At 44.5% G+C, this 19,797-nt stretch overlaps 1 protein-coding gene across 3 annotated transcripts in view; it reads right to left on the bottom strand.

Moving 5' to 3' along the window:
* SPON1 (spondin 1) overlaps positions 1-19,797 on the bottom strand; it is a 1,148,287-nt gene that overhangs the window by 805,510 nt on the left and 322,980 nt on the right. For all 3 annotated transcript variants that reach the window (XM_077288119.1, XM_077288120.1, XM_077288121.1), the window contains 2 exons: positions 15,660-15,733; positions 13,401-13,523 (listed from right to left, as the gene is read on the bottom strand). In XM_077288119.1, coding sequence (XP_077144234.1) covers positions 13,401-13,523; positions 15,660-15,733 — 197 coding nt within the window. The remainder of the gene's footprint in view (positions 1-13,400; positions 13,524-15,659; positions 15,734-19,797) is intronic.

Below are 19,797 nucleotides of genomic sequence, written 5' to 3'. Positions count from 1 at the left end.
GCGCTGTTCTCTTACACTGGTCCTGGCCAGCGTCAGAGACAGTGAGGCTCAGGTGTCTGTGCACGTAGTGGTGGCCTTTTCAAACTTCTGCACAGGCCCAGGTGTGTGCGCTTTCCTGTTTTCCCTCACTGACAAAGGCCGCAGCTACACGCGCAAGCACGAATGAGGGCTGCGGTCATGTGAGCCGCCATGGCCTTGGTCAGCGCGGGCACAGAGAGAGTGTGCACGAAGGCCTGTGCAGAAGATTTGAGGGGCCGGTGACCCATTTTGTTGGTCAGAGTGCTCCAGGCCCCGTCGGAGCTGCGACCACGGTACTTACACCCTTGATAGTTGTATACTATGGGCACAGATACACAATATTATATACACTGGATGGATCAATCCTGCACCTGGCCCTGGCCATACATGCACTGTATATATACAGGGTCATGTATATAGCATGTGATGTCCAGTCACCAGGTTCAGGCTTGATCACTCCAGTGCAGGATTCTGCAGACAGTCTCTGGTCACTATAGGGAGATTTATTGCAGGAGACTGAACTTTCCTGCAGTCTGGTGACTCTGGAGCCGATGACCTGGCACTGACAGGGTGACCGTGAAAGTTCAGACTCCTGCAATAAATCTGTGAGCATCAGCAGAGCGGCCGCTAATACTACTAGAAGGTTTACACAGTAAAATATTGATATTTGCAGATGATACAAAACTATGTAAAGCAGTTAATACAAGAGAAGATAGTATTCTGCTACAGATGGATCTGGATAAGTTGGAAACTTGGGCTGAAAGGTGGCAGATGAGGTTTAACAATGATAAATGTAAGGTTATACACATGGGAAGAAGGAATCAATATCACCATTACACACTGAACGGGAAACCACTGGGTAAATCTGACAGGGAGAAGGACTTGGGGATCCTAGTTAATGATAAACTTACCTGGAGCAGCCAGTGCCAGGCAGCAGCTGCCAAGGCAAACAGGATCATGGGGTGCATTAAAAGAGGTCTGGATACACATGATGAGAGCATTATACTGCCTCTGTACAAATCCCTAGTTAGACCGCACATGGAGTACTGTGTCCAGTTTTGGGCACCGGTGCTCAGGAAGGATATAATGGAACTAGAGAGAGTACAAAGGAGGGCAACAAAGTTAATAAAGGGGATGGGAGAACTACAATACCCAGATAGATTAGCGAAATTAGGATTATTTAGTCTAGAAAAAAGACGACTGAGGGGCGATCTAATAACCATGTATAAGTATATAAGGGGACAATACAAGTATCTCTCCGGGGATCTGTTTATATCAAGGAAGGTGACGGGCACAAGGGGGCATTCTTTGCGTCTGGAGGAGAGAAGGTTTTTCCACCAACATAGAAGAGGATTCTTTACTGTTAGGGCAGTGAGAATCTGGAATTGCTTGCCTGAGGAGGTGGTGATGGCGAACTCAGTCGAGGGGTTCAAGAGAGGCCTGGATGTCTTCCTGGAGCAGAACAATATTGTATCATACAATTATTAGGTTCTGTAGAAGGACGTAGATCTGGGGATTTATTATGATGGAATATAGGTTGAACTGGATGGACAAATGTCTTTTTTCGGCCTTACTAACTATGTTACTATGTTACTATAGAGGGACACGGCCCTGGACTTATCGGGAGGTGAGCAGCAGCGTCCATCTCCTCACCGCACAGAGAGCTGAAGCTCCCACTGATGTCTGAGTCATCCACCAGCTCCTCTCCTGCAGTTAGATGCAGCCATGTTCCCTTCCCTTCCCTTCTAACACAAGGGGGCGTGTGATGGCTGCTTCTGTTGTCTGCGGGGAAGTAGTGTCCCGTGCGGGACAGCAGGGAAAACCATCAAAACCGGGACAGTCCCGCACAATGAGGGACGGTTGGGAGCTATGAGTTACCTATGACACCTGTGTGAAGCTAATCTCTTAGCAAGAAGTCCCTGCAAAGTCCCACTGTAAAAAAACAAAGTAATGTACTGAAGCGGATACAATTTGCCAAAGAACACATCAACTGGCCTAAAGAGAAATGGAGAAACATTTTGTGGACTGATGAAAGTAAAATTGCTCTTTTGGGATCCAAGGGTCACAGATAGTTTGCCAGACGTCCCCCAAACTCTGCTTTCAAGCCACAGTATGCTCCGAAGACACTGAAGACAGTGAATCATGATATGGGCATGTTTCTCTTACTATGGTGCCGGACCTATTTACCGCATACCAAGGATCATGGACCAGTTTGCATATATTAAAATACTTGCAGAGGTCATGTTGCTTTACACTGAAGAGGATATTCCCTAGAAATGGGTGTTTCAACAAGACAACAACCCTAAAGACACCAGTAAATGAGCAAAACCTTGGTTCCAGTCCAACAAAATTGGGGTTATGGAGTGGCCAGCCCAATCGTTGGACCTTAATCCAATAAAACACTTGTGGGTAGACATTAAAAATACTGTTTCTGAGGCAAAACCAACAAATGACAAAAATTGTGGGATGTAGTCCAAGCATCCTGGGTTGGAATAACAGTTGACAGATGCCAAGAAGTTGGTTGACTGTTGGTTGAGAGATGTGAAGCAGTTGTAAAAAACTGTGGGTGTACAATTATATTTTAGGTTAGTGATTCAAAGGAATGCTAAATCCTCAAAAAGCACATATTGTGAGTTTGTAAAGGCAAATGCAGACACTGCAATTTTTTTTAGAACGGCCCAATGTTCATTTTTTGTTATTGTCTTACAGACAATAACAAAAAATGAACATTGGGCCGTTCTAAAAAAAATTGCAGTGTCTGCATTTGCCTTTAAAAATTAAGCCATTTAATTTGCCGTTAAAAATTATCTACATTTCTTTTCATGTTTTGAATTGGAAAACAGTGTGCAATGTTCCCAATGCATGGAAATAATAACTAGTATAAAGATTTTGTGATTAACTCATGTTTTTGATTACACTGCCATTACTTTGAACACAGTGGCGTAACTACCACGGTCGCAGCGGTCGCTGCTGCGACCGGGCCTGGCGGGTCAGGGGCCCGGCAGGTCAGAGGCACCCAACACCATGTTGCAGTGCAGGAGACTCCTCCTGCACGGCAACAGTCCGAGGCGTATCTAGGGGGAGGGGGCAGCAGGGGTATGTGAGAGATAGGAAGCAGCTCCAGTCAGCACGGTGAGGCAGCTTCTCCTGCCCTGCAGCCCTAGGACAGAATGCGAGAGCGGGGGAGGTACAGGACAGGACAGAGCTGCTGTAAGCAGGAGAAGCTGAGGAGCTGCACGTTTATATCAGCCTCCCCAGTACCAGACAGGAGAGTGTGAGATGTGTATATGAGCTGGTATCTGGTGTGTGTGTGTGTGATATCTGTAGTGTGTGTGTGTGTGTGTGTGTGTGATATCTGTAGTGTGTGTGTGATATCTGTAGTGTGTGTGTGTGATATCTGTAGTATGTGTGTGTGTGATATCTGTAGTATGTGTGTGTGATATCTGTAGTGTGTGTGTGTGTGTGTGGCAAAGGCGTAATTACCACGGTCACCACTGCAAACCGGGTCTGGCAGGTCAGAGGCACACAACTCCCCCTGTCGCAGCCGCCACAGTGAACTATATCAGCGTCTATGATGACGGTACAGTTCAAAGCAATGATGGAGGAGAGAGCGTCAGCTGATGCTCCCTCTTCCATCATTCCCCTCTGCGTCTGACACTGCGGGTGTGTGATGACATCACTTCATCGTGCACCCACTGTGTGTGGGGCCCAGGCAGTGCAGCATCTGCACAGGTGATGGTGGCCGCCATATTGGCAAAGCCTGTGGCTGCTGCTGGGACCAGAAACAGGCGGCTCTGGAGCTGGTGGGGGGCACGTGGCCAGAGCTGCCAGGAGGGGGATGCCGCAATGGCTCAGCCATGTGAAGGATCCGGGGATGAACATGGAGGTGTACGGGACCGGCAGAAGTGAGGTGTGTCTGCTGCCCGTGTGTCGCCATCCTTGGCCCCCAGCGTCCCCGGCCCCTGTGACACTAGCCCCATTTCCTCCCTGCTCTCCCGTGCCCCATGTCCTAGTATGTCCCCAGTTTCAGGTCATTGTGTTCCTATGGGCCCCCCGTACACGCCTTGTTCCTCCTCCCCTGGTCCCCCAATGCTCCCCGTCTCCCATGCCCTGAGTCCTCTTGCACCCCCCATGCATTCCCTGCCCCTTGTCCCCATGTGACTCGTCTGCCCTGCTCTCAAGTCTCCCCTGGCCCCTTTCTCACCGTGTGTTCCCCATCTACCCTGTCCTCGTAATCCCTGTGCCCCTTCTTCCCTCCTCCCAAGTATCCCCCCTGTTGTGAACTATACTTTTGGGCTCCCTCTTGTGGTCACTAGTGATTTGGCACTTGGATTGTCTTTTACCAGGTTTGTGCTCACCTGCTTCGTTAGGCCTGGGGTGTTGCTATTTAAACTTCCTGGATTCTCAGTCCAGTGCCTGGCATCGTTGTAATCAGTTCACTTCTGTTTGTTCCTGTCTTCAGGTCCTGGTTCTTTGCAAGATAAGCTAAGTTCTGCTTTCGTACTCTTGATCATTTGAATTGTTCATATTTTTTGTCCAGCTTGTACAATATGTGATTCCTGTTATTGCTGGAAGCTCTAGGGGGGCTGATATTCTCCCCCCCCCCACACAGTCAGTCGGTTTGGGGGTTCTTGGATATTCAGCGTGGATATTTTGCAGGGTTTTTTGCTGACCATATAAGTCTTCTTACTATATTCTGCTATTAGTCAGTGGGCCTCTCTTTGCTAAATCTAGTTCATTCTTACGTTTGTCTTTTCTTCTTACCTCACCGTTATTATTTGTTGGGGGCTTGTATTACTTTGGGGTCTTTTCTCTGGAGGCAAGAGAGGTCTTATTTTCCCTGATAGGGGTAGTTAGTTCTCCGGCTGGCGCGAGACGTCTAGGACCAACGTAGGCACGTTCCCCGGCTGCTGTTAGTGTTTGCGCTAGGATCAGGTATATGGTCAGCCTAGTTACCACTTCCCTATGAGCTGGTATTTATGTTTTGCAGACTTTGCTGTAATCTTTGAGGTCCCCTGCCATTGGGATCATAACACCCCCCGTCTTCCCCTGTCCCCTTGCAGCCCTGTCTCCCCATGCATCCCTATCTACTCTGCCCTCGGAGTCCCCTTGTGTCCTCTTGTGCCCTTTTCCCCTTCCTCCTAGTCCCCATGAGTCCCCTTGTGCTTGTGTCCCTTGATCCGTGTGTAGCCTTGTGTCAGTCTCCCTTGCCCACTAGTCCATGTGTGTCCCCTTGTGCCTGTCTCCCTTGTCCCTTAAGCGTGTGTCCCTTGTCCCCGTGTGCCAGTCTCCCTTGCCCATTAGTCCCTGTGTGTCCCCTTGTGCCTGTCTCCTTTGTCCCCTTGTGCTTGTGTCAGTATCTCTTGCCCACTAGTCCTGTGTGTCAGTCTCCCTTTCCCACTAGTCCCTGTGTGTCCCCTTGTGCTTGTATCCCTTGTCCCCGTGTGTCCCCTTGTGTCAGTCTCTCTTGCCCACTAGTCCATGTGTGTCCCCTTGTGCCTGTCTCCCTTGTGCTTGTCTCTTGTCCCCGTGTGTCCCCTTGTGTCAGTCTCCATTGCCCACTAGTTCCCTTGTATCAGTCTCTCTTGCCTACTAGTCCCCTTGTGTCAGTCTCCGTTGCCCACTAGTCCCCGTGTGTCCCCTTGTGTCAGTCTCCTTTGACCACTAGTCCCCGTGCCCCCTTGTGCCAGTCTCCCTTGTCCACTAGTCCCCGTGTGCCCCTTGTGTCAGTCTCCCTTGCCCACTAGTCCCCGTGTGTCCTCTTGTCAGTCTGCCTGGCCAACTAGTCCCTGTGTGTCCCCTTGTGTCAGTCTCCCTTGCCCACTAGTCCCCTTGTAACATTCTCCCCTGCCTCCTAGCCCCCATGTGTCCTGTTGTGAATTCTGCTCTTGGGCTCCCTCCGGTGGTTATAAGTGGTAGCACTGCTGTCTCTGAATCGCAGCATTTATCAGGTGTGTTCACTTTTTGCAATTCTGACTGGGCTATTTAGTCTTGCTTGACCCTTTAGTCAGTGCCAGTTGTCCATTGTTCCTGGAGGATTCACATCCCTGCCTGGTCTCTCCTGCTTTGCTGTTCATTTCAACAAAGATAAGTTCTGGCCTTGATTTTTGCTGTCCACATGCTGTGGCCTTATTGTTCAGTTCTTTTCCATGTTTTTGTCTTGTGCAGCTTGGTCTGTATAAGGATTTGTTTAGCCAAGCTGGTATCTCTGGAGATGCAGATATACCCTCCATATCTTTAGTAAGCTGTGGAGATTTAGTATTTTCTGTGGTGGATATTTTCTAGTGTTTTAATACTGACCGCATAGTACTCTGTCCTATCCTTTCTATTTAGCTAGAAGTGGCCTCCTTTGCTAAATTCTGATTTCAGCCTGTGTATGTTTTTTCCCTCTCCTCTCACAGTCAATATTTGTGGGGGGCTGTCTATCCTTTGGGGATTTTCTCTGAGGCAAGATAGTTTTCCCTTTTCTATCTCTAGGGGTAATTAGTCCTCCGGCTGTGTCGAGATTTCTAGGGAGTGATAGGTACATTCCACAGCTACTTCTAGTTGCGGTGTTAAGTTCAGGGTCTGCGGTCAGTACAGGTACCACCTTCTCCAGAGTACGTCTCATGCTGCTCTTAGGCCACCAGATCATAACAGTACAACTGGCCAACAATGAGTTAACCGCATCTCAGAAGAAGGGAAGGAAAGTGCTGAGCCATTTTTTTTTTCTGTAGTCTGTTGTGTTTTTTTTTTTTTTTTCCCTCTTTACCTCTGGGTGGCTCAGGAGTTCGGCGCTGGTATGGATGTTCAGGGATTGGCTTCTTGTGTGGATCAACTTGCTGCTAGAGTACAGGGTATTTCCGATTATATCGTTCAGACTCCGGTTTTAGAGCCTAGAATTCCAACTCCTGATTTGTTTTTTGGGGACAGGTCCAAATTTTTGAGCTTTAAAAATAACTGTAAACTGTTTTTTGCTCTGAAATCCCATTCCTCTGGTGATCCCATCCAGCAGGTTAAAATTGTTATATCTCTGCTGCGTGGTGACCCCCAGGATTGGGCATTTGCCCTGGAACCTGGGAATCCGGTGTTGCTTAATGTAGACACCTTTTTTCAGGCGCTTGGGTTATTGTATGATGAACCTAATTCAGGGGATCATGCTGAGAAGACCTTGTTGGCCCTGTGTCAGGGTCAAGAAGCAGCAGAATCATATTGCCAGAAATTTAGAAAATGGTCTGTACTGACTAAATGGAATGAGGATACCTTGGCGGCAATTTTCAGAAAGGGTCTTTCTGAATCCGTTAAAGATATTATGGTGGGGTTCCCCACGCCTGCTGGTCTGAGTGATTCTATGTCTCTGGCCATTCAGATTGATCGGCGCTTGCGCGAGCGAAGAGTTGTGCACACTATGGCATTGTCTTCCGAGCGGAGTCCTGAGCCTATGCAGTGTGATAGGATTGTGTCTAGAGCTGAACGACAAGGATTCAGACGTCAGAATAGGTTGTGTTTTTACTGCGGCGATTCTGCTCATGTTATTTCTGATTGCCCTAAGCGTACCAAGAGAATCGCTAGTTCTGTTACCATCAGTACTGTACAACCTAAATTTCTGTTATCTGTGACCCTGATCTGCTCATTATCATCATTTTCTGTCATGGCATTTGTGGATTCAGGCGCCGCTCTAAACTTAATGGACTTAGAATTTGCCAGACGTTGTGGTTTCCCCTTGCAGCCTTTGCAGAGTCCTATTCCTTTGAGGGGCATTGATGCTACACCGTTGGCTAAAAATAAACCTCAGTTTTGGACACAGCTGACCATGTGCATGGCACCAGCCCATCAGGAAGATTGTCGTTTTCTGGTGTTGCATAATTTGCATGATGCTATCGTGCTGGGTTTCCCATGGTTACAGGTGCATAATCCGGTATTAGATTGGAAATCTATGTCTGTGACTAGTTGGGGTTGTCAGGGGGTTCATGGTGACGTTCCTTTGATGTCAATTGCCTCCTCCCCCTCTTCTGAAATTCCTGAGTTTTTGTCAGATTTCCAGGATGTATTCAATGAGCCCAAGTCCAGTTCCCTTCCACCGCATAGGGACTGTGATTGTGCTATTGACTTGATTCCAGGCTGTAAGTTCCCTAAGGGCTGACTTTCCAACCTGTCTGTGCCAGAACATACCGCCATGCGGAGCTATGTTAAGGAGTCCTTGGAGAAGGGGCATATTCGGCCATCTTCTTCACCATTGGGAGCAGGTTTTTTTTTTGTTGCCAAAAAAGATGGCTCCTTGAGACCCTGTATTGATTATCGCCTCTTGAATAAGATCACGGTCAAATTCCAATACCCTTTGCCTTTGCTTTCTGATCTGTTTACTAGGATTAAGGGGGCTAGTTGGTTTACTAAGATTGACCTTCGAGGGGCATATAATCTTGTTCGTATTAAGCAGGGTGATGAATGGAAAACTCTGTTTAATACGCCCGAATGTCATTTTGAATACCTTGTGATGCCATGCGGACTCTCTAATGCTCCATCTGTGTTTCAGTCCTTCATGCATGATATATTTCGGAATTATCTTGATAAATTCATGATTGTATATTTGGATGATATTTTGATTTTTTCAGATGATTGGGAGTCTCATGTGAAACAAGTCAGGATGTTATTTCAGATCCTTCGTGATAATGCCTTGTTTGTGAAGGGGTCTATGTGCCTCTTTGGAGTACAGAAGATTTCTTTTTTGGGCTTCATTTTTTCTCCCTCATCTATAGAAATGGATCCGGTTAAGGTTCAGGCCATTCATGATTGGATCCAGCCCACATCCGTGAAGAGCCTTCAGAAATTGTTGGGCTTTGCTAATTTTTATCGCCGTTTCATTGCCAACTTCTCCAGTGTGGTTAAACCCCTGACCGATTTGACGAAGAAAGGCGCTGATGTGACGAATTGGTACTCTGCGGCTGTTTCTGCCTTTCAGGAGCTTAAACGCCGATTTACTTCTGCCCCTGTGTTGCGTCAGTTGGATGTTTCTCTTCCTTTTCAGGTTGAGGTTGACGCTTCTGAGATTGGGGCAGGGGTCGTTTTGTCTCAGAGGAATTCTGATGGTTCCTTGTTGAAACTGTGTGCCTTCTTTTCTCGAAAGTTTTCGCCTGCAGAACGCAATTATGATGTCGGCAATCGTGAGTTGTTGGCTATGAAATGGGCATTTGAGGAGTGGCGACATTGGCTTGAGGGGGCCAAGCACCGTATTGTGGTCTTGACCGATCATAAGAATCTGGTTTACCTCGAGTCTGCCAAACGGCTGAATCCTAGACAGGCCCGATGGTCCCTGTTTTTCTCCCGTTTTGATTTTGTGGTCTCGTATCTTCCGGGTTCTAAGAATGTTAAGGCTGATGCCCTCTCTAGGAGCTTTTTGCCTGATTCTCCTGGGGTCCTTGAGCCGGTCAGCATTCTGAAGGAAGGGGTGATTCTTTCTGCCATCTCCCCTGATTTACGACGGGTTCTTCTTGAATTTTCGGGCTGATAAACCTGACCGCTGTCCAGTGGGGAAACTGGTTGTTCCTGACAGATGGACTAGTAAAGTGATTTCGGAGGTTCATTGTTCTGTGTTGGCTGGTCATCCTGGGATTTTTGGTACCAGAGATTTGGTTGGTAGGTCCTTTTGGTGGCCTTCTTTGTCACGGGATGTGCGTTCTTTTGTGCAGTCCTGTGGGACTTGTGCCCGGGCTAAGCCTTGCTGTTCCCGCGCTAGTGGGTTGCTTTTGCATTTGCCGGTCCCTGAGAGGCCTTGGAAGCATATTTTTATGGATTTTATTTCGGATCTTCCGGTTTCCCAGAGGATGTCGGTTATCTGGGTGGTTTGTGACCGGTTTTCTAAGATGGTTCATTTGGTACCTTTGCCTAAGTTGCCTTCCTCTTCTGATTTGGTTCCGTTGTTTTTTCAGCATGTGGTTCGTTTGCATGGCATTCTGGAGAATATTGTGTCCGATAGAGGTTCCCAGTTTGTTTCTAGGTTTTGGCGGGCCTTTTGTGCTAGGCTGGGCATTGATTTGTCTTTTTCTTCCGCATTTCATCCTCAGACAAATGGCCAAACCGAGCGAACTAATCAGACTTTGGAAACTTATTTGAGATGCTTTGTGTCTGCTGATCAGGATGATTGGGTGGCTTTCTTGCCATTGGCCGAGTTTGCCCTTAATAATCGGGCTAGTTCTGCTACCTTGGTTTCACCCTTCTTTTGTAACTCTGGTTTTCATCCTCGTTTTTCTTCGGGGCAGGTTGAGCCTTCTGATTGTCCTGGGGTGGACTCTGTGGTTGACAGGTTGCAGCAAATTTGGGCTCATGTTGTTGACAATTTGGTGTTGTTTCAGGAGGGGGCTCAGCGTTTTGCTAACCGTCGTCGGTGTGTTGGTTCCCAGCTTCGGGTTGGGGACTTGGTCTGGTTGTCTTCCTGTCATGTTCCTATGAAGGTTTCTTCCCCTAAGTTTAAGCCTCGGTTTATTGGCCCTTATAGGATTTCTGAGATTATCAATCCAGTGTATTTTCGTTTGGCCCTTCCAGCCTCTTTTTCCATCCATAATGTTTTTCATAGATCTTTGTTGCGGAAATATGTGGTGCCCGTTGTTCCCTCTGTTGATCCTCCTGCCCCGGTGTTGATTGATGGGGAGTTGGAGTATGTGGTTGAGAAGATTTTGGATTCTCGTTTTTCGAGGCGGAAGCTTCAGTATCTTGTCAAATAGAAGGGTTATGGCCAGGAGGATAATTCTTGGGTTGTTGCCTCCGATGTTCATGCTGAGGCTTTGGTTTGTGCCTTTCATTTGGCTCGTCCGGATCGGCCTGGGGGCTCTGGTGAGGGTTCGGTGACCCCTCCTCAAAGGAGGGGTACTGTTGTGAATTCTGCTCTTGGGCTCCCTCCGGTGGTTATAAGTGGTAGCACTGCTGTCTCTGAATCGCTGCATTTATCAGGTGTGTTCACTTTTTGCAATTCTGACTGGGCTATTTAGTCTTGCTTGACCCTTTAGTCAGTGCCAGTTGTCCATTGTTCCTGGAGGATTCACATCCCTGCCTGGTCTCTCCTGCTTTGCTGTTCATTTCAACAAAGATAAGTTCTGGCCTTGATTTTTGCTGTCCACATGCTGTGGCCTTATTGCTCAGTTATTTTCCATGTTTTTGTCTTGTCCAGCTTGGTCTGTATAAGGATTTGTTTAGCCAAGCTGGTATCTCTGGAGATGCAGATATACCCTCCATATCTTTAGTTAGCTGTGGAGATTTTGTATTTTCTGTGGTGGATATTTTCTAGTGTTTTAATACTGACCGCATAGTACTCTGTCCTATCCTTTCTATTTAGCTAGAAGTGGCCTCCTTTGCTAAATTCTGATTTCAGTCTGTGTATGTTTTTTCCCTCTCCTCTCACAGTCAATATTTGTGGGGGGCTGTCTATCGTTTGGGGATTTTCTCTGAGGCAAGATAGTTTTTCCTTTTCTATCTCTAAGGGTAATTAGTCCTCCGGCTGTGTCGAGGTGTCTAGGGAGTGATAGGTACATTCCACGGCTACATCTAGTTGCGGTGTTAAGTTCAGGGTCTGCAGTCAGTACAGGTACCACCTTCTCCAGAGTACGTCTCATGCTGCTCTTAGGCCACCAGATCATAACAGTGTCCCCTTGTGCCTGTCTTCCTTGCTCCCTAGCCCCCCTATGTTACCCTTGTGCCTGTCTCCCCTAGCCGCTTGTGTCCATCTCCCCGCCCCCTCGTCACCATTTGCTCGTGTCTTTCTCACTGCCCCTATATGGAGGGGCTGCATTATACTATGAGGGGGCTGCATTATATTCTATGGGGGTTACATTGAATTGTTTGGCAGGGCTGCAGTATACTCTGTGGGGTGGCTGCATTATACTCTGTAGGGTGGCTGCATTATACTCTGGGGTGGCTGCATTATACTATATGTGGGCTGAATTATACTGAATCGCGGACTATGGGGAATATATTATACTATATGAAGAACCATGGGGTGCATTATACTATGGGAAGTGAATTGTGCGACATGGATGACAATGTTGGTGCATTATACTATATGGAGCACTATGAGCAGTGTATTATACTATATGGAGGACTGAGCAGTGTATTTGAATATATGGAGGACTATGTGGAGTGTATAATACTAAATGGAGGACTATAAAGGGGTGCATTATACTATATGGAGCACTATGAGCAGTGTATTATACTATTAATACTATTAGGAGGACTGAGGAGTGTATTATACTATATGGAGGACTGAGCAGTGTATTATAATATATGGAGAACTGAGCAGTGTATTATACTATATGGAGCACTATGAGGAGTGTATTATGCTATATGGAGCACTATGAGGAGTGTATTTTAATATATGGAGGACTATGAGGAGTGTATTTTAATATATGGAGGACTATGAGGAGTGTATTATACTATATGGAGGACTATGGGGAGTGTACAATAATATATGGAGGACTATGGGGAGTGTATTATACTATAAGGAGGACTATGGGGAGTGTATTATACTATAAGGAGGACTATGGGGGTGCATTATACTTCTTATATGGATCCCCATGACTTCTATGTTAGCCCCTGATGAGTATGAGTATTACATAACAATGGCAGTACAGGGGACAAATATATGCCAGGATGGGGCACCAGATAGTTATGCAACTGAGGTCACACTATACAACTTTGCAAAAAAGCTATAGTGTGCGAAATTAATAGGGAAAATGTGAATTTGGGTGGAAAATATTTTGGCATGGTCGGTGGGGGGGGGGGGCAATTTCAAAGTTTGCACCGGGGCCCATAACTTTGTAGTTATGCCACTGACTTTAATATACCTTTATTGTCAAAACCCTTATCTTAATTTTAAATACATTTCTTCCATAAAAACTAGTCAACCTGTTCCCAGCAGTAGATTTTTTATATATAACACTTCTGTGTAATTGGAAATTTGAAAGAAAAGGCCAATAAAAAACAGTTGTAGAGAATAAGTCTGCCATCTACTGTTGAAGTCTACAGATAAGACATTTTATTAAAATGCTTCCTTTTCCTTCCTACGAATGGAAGATCAAAACTGTTATAGGCAACAAGAAATCATATTTTTGAGGGTAGAAAACAGTTTAAGTAATTACATGGATTGATATTTCTGTGATCAATTCCCTTGGCTGACAGATGGACCCATTGGGAACATTTGTGTAGTTCAACAAAAAACATCATACAAGAGTTTGTTTGTTCTAGAACACAACAGCAAAGGATCAAATAGATCTTTGGAAGCATTTAGTTTTATGACTGCCTTTCAAACATGTATATTTATTTGATCTGAGGCATAACCTGAAGCTCCTGGACCCCAAAGCAAAATATGTAGTAAGGCACTCAATTTTTAAATCTTAAACTCACAAAATTGGACTCACTTGGATATTCTTTAGGGTGTGTCTTTTCTGACCAATTCCCATAGAATGTCAATCTGTATTTAGCAGTTCCACATGCACAACAGTCTGGGATAGCCTTTTCATTTCCACTGTCAATTGTTGCATCTGAAAAATCAACAAAATTGTAACATGTTCTATGTAAATAACTCTGTCAACAGATGCACCACCTCCTAGTTCTTACTCAAGATGTTGATCATTTCTGGAGGCATTCTTAAAGCGAATCTGTCAGAAGGATTTTGCTCAGTAACTTATATAGACACTGTCAGTTGGCGCTGCTACACTGATTAAAATGATACCTGGGGTGATGAAATCCGTCTTGTGGTTCTTGTGTAATCAGTTGTGTCTGGTCTAGAGCAGGAAGATAAGACTCGGCTTACAGTCCTGCCCCTGAGCACAGGCATATCATTTACTGAAAAAATCTAACACTGATTGCACAAGAACCACAAGACGGATTTCATTACTCAGGTATCATTTTACTCTGGATAACGGTGCCAACATGAAAATATCTGTAGGTTACGGAGCAAAATCCTGCTGACAGGTTCACTTTAAGTTAAGTTTTGTATGAGTTTTCAGACCACTAAGAATATAACTAAGCTGACTCAAAAACCTTAAAAAGAATACTTCCACTGGTCATGTAAGATTAGCTGCATCGTAGTATCACTGGTAATGAGGGTCATGTGCCCCATCTTCTTATGGAATTAATATTTAGTCCACTGCTACATGACCAACGCAAACAACTACTGCAATAATGATATCATCATTGAACATTTTTCACTCCTTTTGTCATAAATTGACCAATACAATCTGTGTAAATTTGTGTAAAATTGTCACTGCCTGGAAACACAATATATTTAAATGGTAGGTATATGATAATTTTAGCTATTTAAAATAATCTCCTGAATTATGTGAAGGGGTCTGAAACCCCCATTACTACTGTGTCCAATAGGGTTGAGCGAAACGGGTCGGCAATTTTCAGAAGTCGCCGACTTTTGGCAAAGTCGGGTTTCATGAAACCCGACCCGACCCCTGTGTGGGGTCGGCCATGAAGTCGGCGATCTTCTGAATCTGGAATCGGAATTCCGATACCGATTCCCGATATGTTTAAGATATCGGGAATTGGTATCGGAATTCAGATTTAAGTGTAAAATAAAGAATTAAAATAAAAAATATTGCTATACTTACCCTCTGATGCGCCCTGGTACTAAGCGGGAACCTTCCTTCCTTAGAATCAGCCTTCCAGGACCTTGCGGTGAAGTCACGGTGACGTCGCGGCTTGTGATTGGTCGCGCGGCCGCCCATGTGACCGCTCGCGCGACCAATCACAAGCCGTGACGTCACCGAAGGTCCTGGAAGGGCTGATTCTTAGGAAGGAAGGCTGCCGGAACGAAGCCGAGGGTGAGTATATTCCTATTAGGTATATACTCACCCTCGGACACGCCCTGCTTCTTTCCGGCAGCCTTCCTTCCTAAGAATCAGCCCTTCCAGGACCTTCGGTGACGTCACGGTGACGTCGCGGCTTGTGATTGGTCGCGCGAGCGGTCACATGGGCGGCTGCGCGACCAATCACAAGCCGCGACGTCACCGTGACGTCACCGCAAGGTCCTGGAAGGCTGATTCTAAGGAAGGAAGGTTCCCGGTTAGTACCAGGGCCCGTCAGAGGGTAAGTATAGCAATATTTTTTATTTTAATTCTTTATTTTACACTTAAATATGGATCCCAGGGCCTGAAGGAGAGTTTCCGCTCCTTCAGACCCTGGGAACCATTGGAAACCCAATGCACTGCATTGGGTTTCGAGTTTCGGCCGACCCCGACTTTTTTATAGGATCGGCCGATTTCACTCGTGAAACCCGACCCGATCCTATAAAAGTAAAGGTCGCTCAACCCTAGTGTCCAATAATAGTTGTTTTTCTCCTTCAACAGTTTCAATGTAAAGCTTTAACAGGAGGTTGTAGTGTTATACCAGAAGACTTTATGTGATGCTAGCATGGGTTCTACCAATAAATGAAACACATTTGGGGTATTTATTAATAGCTCTGTAAACTAGACACTTTCCAAAGGTTAAAGTAAAATGTTCAGCCCAAATTATCCAGACTGCATAAGATATTTACTGCAACACTTAACATAACTAGACAGACATTAAGCTGCCTTATAGCATTACATGTGTGTCAGAAAATAGGGCTAGAACTAAAAAAATAATTTCAAATAAAATGTATGCAAGCTCAAAGCTAGTAGTAGTCTCACCTTGCTCACACATTCTTTTTGTAAGTGATCCTTCATCTTGGAAGTAAATAATTTTCTTTTGTACAATGCTTGCTCTATACGAAAAACAAAACAGTAAACAGAAATATTGAATAACAAACAAGACAAATTAAACAAAAGGGTGTGCATATTTAGTTACAGCCTAAGTTAAAAGCTGCTATTTTAATTTGCCACATTTGTAACTAGGTTTTACTAACATACCAAAGAGAAGAAGTAAAGAAAAAAAAGGTTAATGAAGCGGTAGATAGTTCATCAATTTTTTTCTGCAAATTACATACCATTGTGAATATTAAATAACTGGCAAACAAAGACCTAAGTTGAGGATCATACTGTCTTTGTATCGACCTGTATATGGCCTCTTCCAATACATATCAACCTCACCCTTCTCTTCCAAATTCTGGCAATCACAGCTCAACAGCTGAGCTAACAATGTATACAGGGTTGGACTGTGTTGTCTGGGGCCCACAGGGGAATGGACTCTAGGGGCCCACCCTACAGCTATATGCAAATATCTGTCAGTCATAATCTCCGTTATAGTGGAGCATCGACTGTAAAACACAGGTGGCTCCTGCAGATCTACTGTGTGCCACCATAACTGGGATGTACAATTACAGTAGTTTACATTAACCCCTTTACCCCAGAGGGTGGTTTGCATGTTAATGACCAAGCCAATTGTAATGCCTGCTGCTGCGCAGTAGCACACAACTTCCACCAGGGGGTGTGGGTGAAGGAAAATAGGTATACTCACAGAGAAACCACAAAGTAGCAGGCAGGAGCCACTAGGTGGCAGAAGAGTCATCAGAAAAGCCGGGTCAGCAACAGAGAGGGAACAAAGTACCAGAGGTCACATAAATATACATGATCAGAAACAAGTCTAAGATGTCAGAGCCGGTCAGGAGCAGGAAAGCCAGAGATGGAAGACAAAAGAACAGCTCAGGGGCAAGCTGCTCAAGGCAAGATTGCCTCACACAGGTGTGTACTCCGGAGGACAGAGAATGAACTTCAATCCAATATTGTGGCCAGCATGCAGCCAGCGGGTAAGGAAAGGGTGAATCAAACACCCGAAAACCCCACCCATATGACCCACAACTGGTCCCGTCAAATTCAGGTGACAGGTTCCCTTTAATAAGTAACATTTCACACATGTCTACTTTACATCAGCACAATTTTGAAACCAAATTATTATTTCGCTTGGAAGTTATAAGGGATTAAATTTGACCAGCAATTTCTAATTTTTTTAGGGACTACATCACATTTGAAGTAACTTTGAGGGGTTTATATGATAAAAAATACCCAAGTGTGACACCATTCTAAAAACTGCACCCCTCAAGGTGCTCAAAACCACATTCAAGAAGTTTATTAACCCTTCAGGTGTTTCACAGGAATTTTTTGAATGTTTAAAATGGACATTTAACTTTCTTTTCACAAAAAATTAACTTCAGGTCCAATTTGCTTTATTTTAACAAAGGTAACAGGAGAAATTGGACACAAAAAGTTGTACAATTTGTCCTGAGTATGCTGATACCCCATATATGGGGGTAAACCACTGTTTGGGCGCATGGCAGAGCTCGGAAGGGAAGGAGCACTGTTGACTTTTCAATGGAAAATTGACTGAAACTGATATAGGACGCCATGTCGCGTTTGAAGAGCCCTTGATATGCCAAAACATTGAAACCCCCCACAAGTGACACCATTTTGGAAAGTAGACCCCCTAAGAAACTTATCTAGATGTGTGGTGAGCACTTTGACCCACCAAGTGCTTCACAGAAGTTTATAATGTAGAGCCGTAAAAGTAAAAAAATGATTTTTTCGCCCCCAATTTTTTATTTTCCCAAGGGTAATAGAAGAAATTGGACCCCAAAAGTTGTTGATCAATTTGTCCTGAGTACGACTATATTGCATATGTGGGGGTAAACCACTGATTGGGTGCATGGCAGAGCTCGGAAGGGAAAGAGCGCCATTTGACTTTTCAATGCAAAATTGAATGGAATTTAGATAGGATGCCATGTCGGGATTTGAGACCCCCTGATGTGCCTAAACAGTGGAAACCCCCGACAATTGACACCATTTTGGAAAGTAGATCCCCTAAGGAATTTATCTAGATGTGTAGTGAGAACTTTGAACCCCCAAGTGTTTCACTACAGTTTATAACGCAGAGCCGTGAAAATAAAAAATATTTTTTTTTCCACAAAAATTATTTTTTAGCCCCCAGTTTTGTATTTTCCCAAGGGTAAAAGGAGAAAATGGACTCCAAAAGTTGTTGTCCAATTTGTCCTGAGTACGCTGATACCCCATATGTGGAGGGAACCACCGTTTGGGTGCATGGCAGAGCTCAGAAGGGAAGGAGCGCCGTTTGGAATGCAGACTTAGATGGATTGGTCTGCAGGCATCACACTGCATTTGCAGAGCCCCTGATGTACCTAAACAGTAGAAACCCCCCACAGGTGACCTCATATTGGAAAATAGACCCCCCAAGGAACTTATCTAGATGTGTTGTGAGAACTTAGAACCCCCAAGTGTTTCACTACAGTTTATAACGCAGAGCCGTGAAAATACAAAATCATTTTTCCCACAAAAATGATTTTTTAGCACCCAATTTTTTTTATTTTCCCAAGGGTACCAAGAGAAATTGGACCCCAAGAGTTGTTGTCCAATTTGAGCTTGGAAGGGAAGGAACACTGTTTTACTTTTTCAACGCAGAATTGGCTGGAATTGCGATTGGACGCCATGTCACGTTTGGAGAGCCCCTGATGTGCCTAAACAGTGGAAACCCCTCAATTCTAACTCCAACCCTAACCCGAACACACCCCTAACCCTAATCCCAACCCTAACCATAACCCTAACCACACCCCTAACTCCAACACCCCTAACCCTAATCCCAACCATAACCTTAACCATACCCCTAACCCTGACATACCCCTAAACCTAATCCCAACCCTAATCCCAACCGTAAATGTAATCCAAACCCTAACCCTAACTTTAGCACCAACCCTAACCCTAACTTTAGCCCCAATCCTAACTTTAGCCCCAATCCTAACCCTAATGGGAAAATGGAAATAAATACATTTTTTAAATTTTATTATTTTTCCCTAACTAAGGGGTGATGAAGGGGGGTTTTATTTACTATTATAGTGGGTTTTTTAGTGGATTTTTATGATTGGCAGCTGTTACACACTAAAAGACGCTTTTTATTGCTAAAAATAGTTTTTTTGTCTCCACATTTTGAGAGCTATAATTTTTCCATATTTTGGTCCACAGAGTCATGTAAGGTCTTTTTTTTTTGAGGGACGAGTTGACGTTTGTATTGGTACCATTTTCGGGCACGTGACATTTTTTGATCGCTATTTATTCCGATTTTTGTGAGGCAGAATTACAAAAAACAGCAATTCATGAATTACTTTTCAGGGGGGAGTTAATACCATTCCGCATTTGGTAAAATTGATAAAGCAGTTTTATTATTTGGGTTAGTACGATTACAACGATACCTTATTTATATCATTTTTTTATGTTTTGGTGCTTTTATATGATAAAAACTATTTGATATAAAAAATTATTATTCGCTTTATTCTGAGGACTATAACTTTTTTATTTTTTTGCTGATGACGCTGTGTGGCAGCTCGTTTTTTGCGGGACAAGTTGATGTTTTCAGCGGTACCATGTTTATTTATATCCATCTTTTTGTTTGCATGTTATTCCACTTTTGATTCGGCGGTATGATAATAAAGCGTTTTTTGCCTTTTTTTTCTTAACGGTGTTCACTGAAGGGGTTGACTAGTGAGACAGGTTTATAGGTCGGGTCGTTACAGATGCGGTGATACTAAATATGTGTACTTTTATTTTTTTTATATATAGATAAAGAAATGTATTTATTGGAACAATATTTTTTTCTTTATTTAGGATTTTTTTTTTTTTTTTATTACATATGTAATTTTTTTTTTTTTTTTAAACTTAACTTTTTTTACTTTGTCCCAGGGTGGGACATCATGCTAAATTGTCAGATCGCTGATCTGACACTTTTCAAAGCACTGTGTCAGATTGTCAGATCAGCGATCTGACAGGCAGTGCAAGAGGCTTGTCGGCGCCTGCTCTCAGCAGGTGCTTGCAAGCCACATCCCTGCAG

The sequence above is a fragment of the Ranitomeya variabilis genome, chromosome 2, assembly GCF_051348905.1.
Source record: "Ranitomeya variabilis isolate aRanVar5 chromosome 2, aRanVar5.hap1, whole genome shotgun sequence".
In the NCBI taxonomy this organism is placed as follows: domain Eukaryota; kingdom Metazoa; phylum Chordata; class Amphibia; order Anura; family Dendrobatidae; genus Ranitomeya; species Ranitomeya variabilis.
This window is presented reverse-complemented; position numbering and strand designations above follow the sequence as displayed.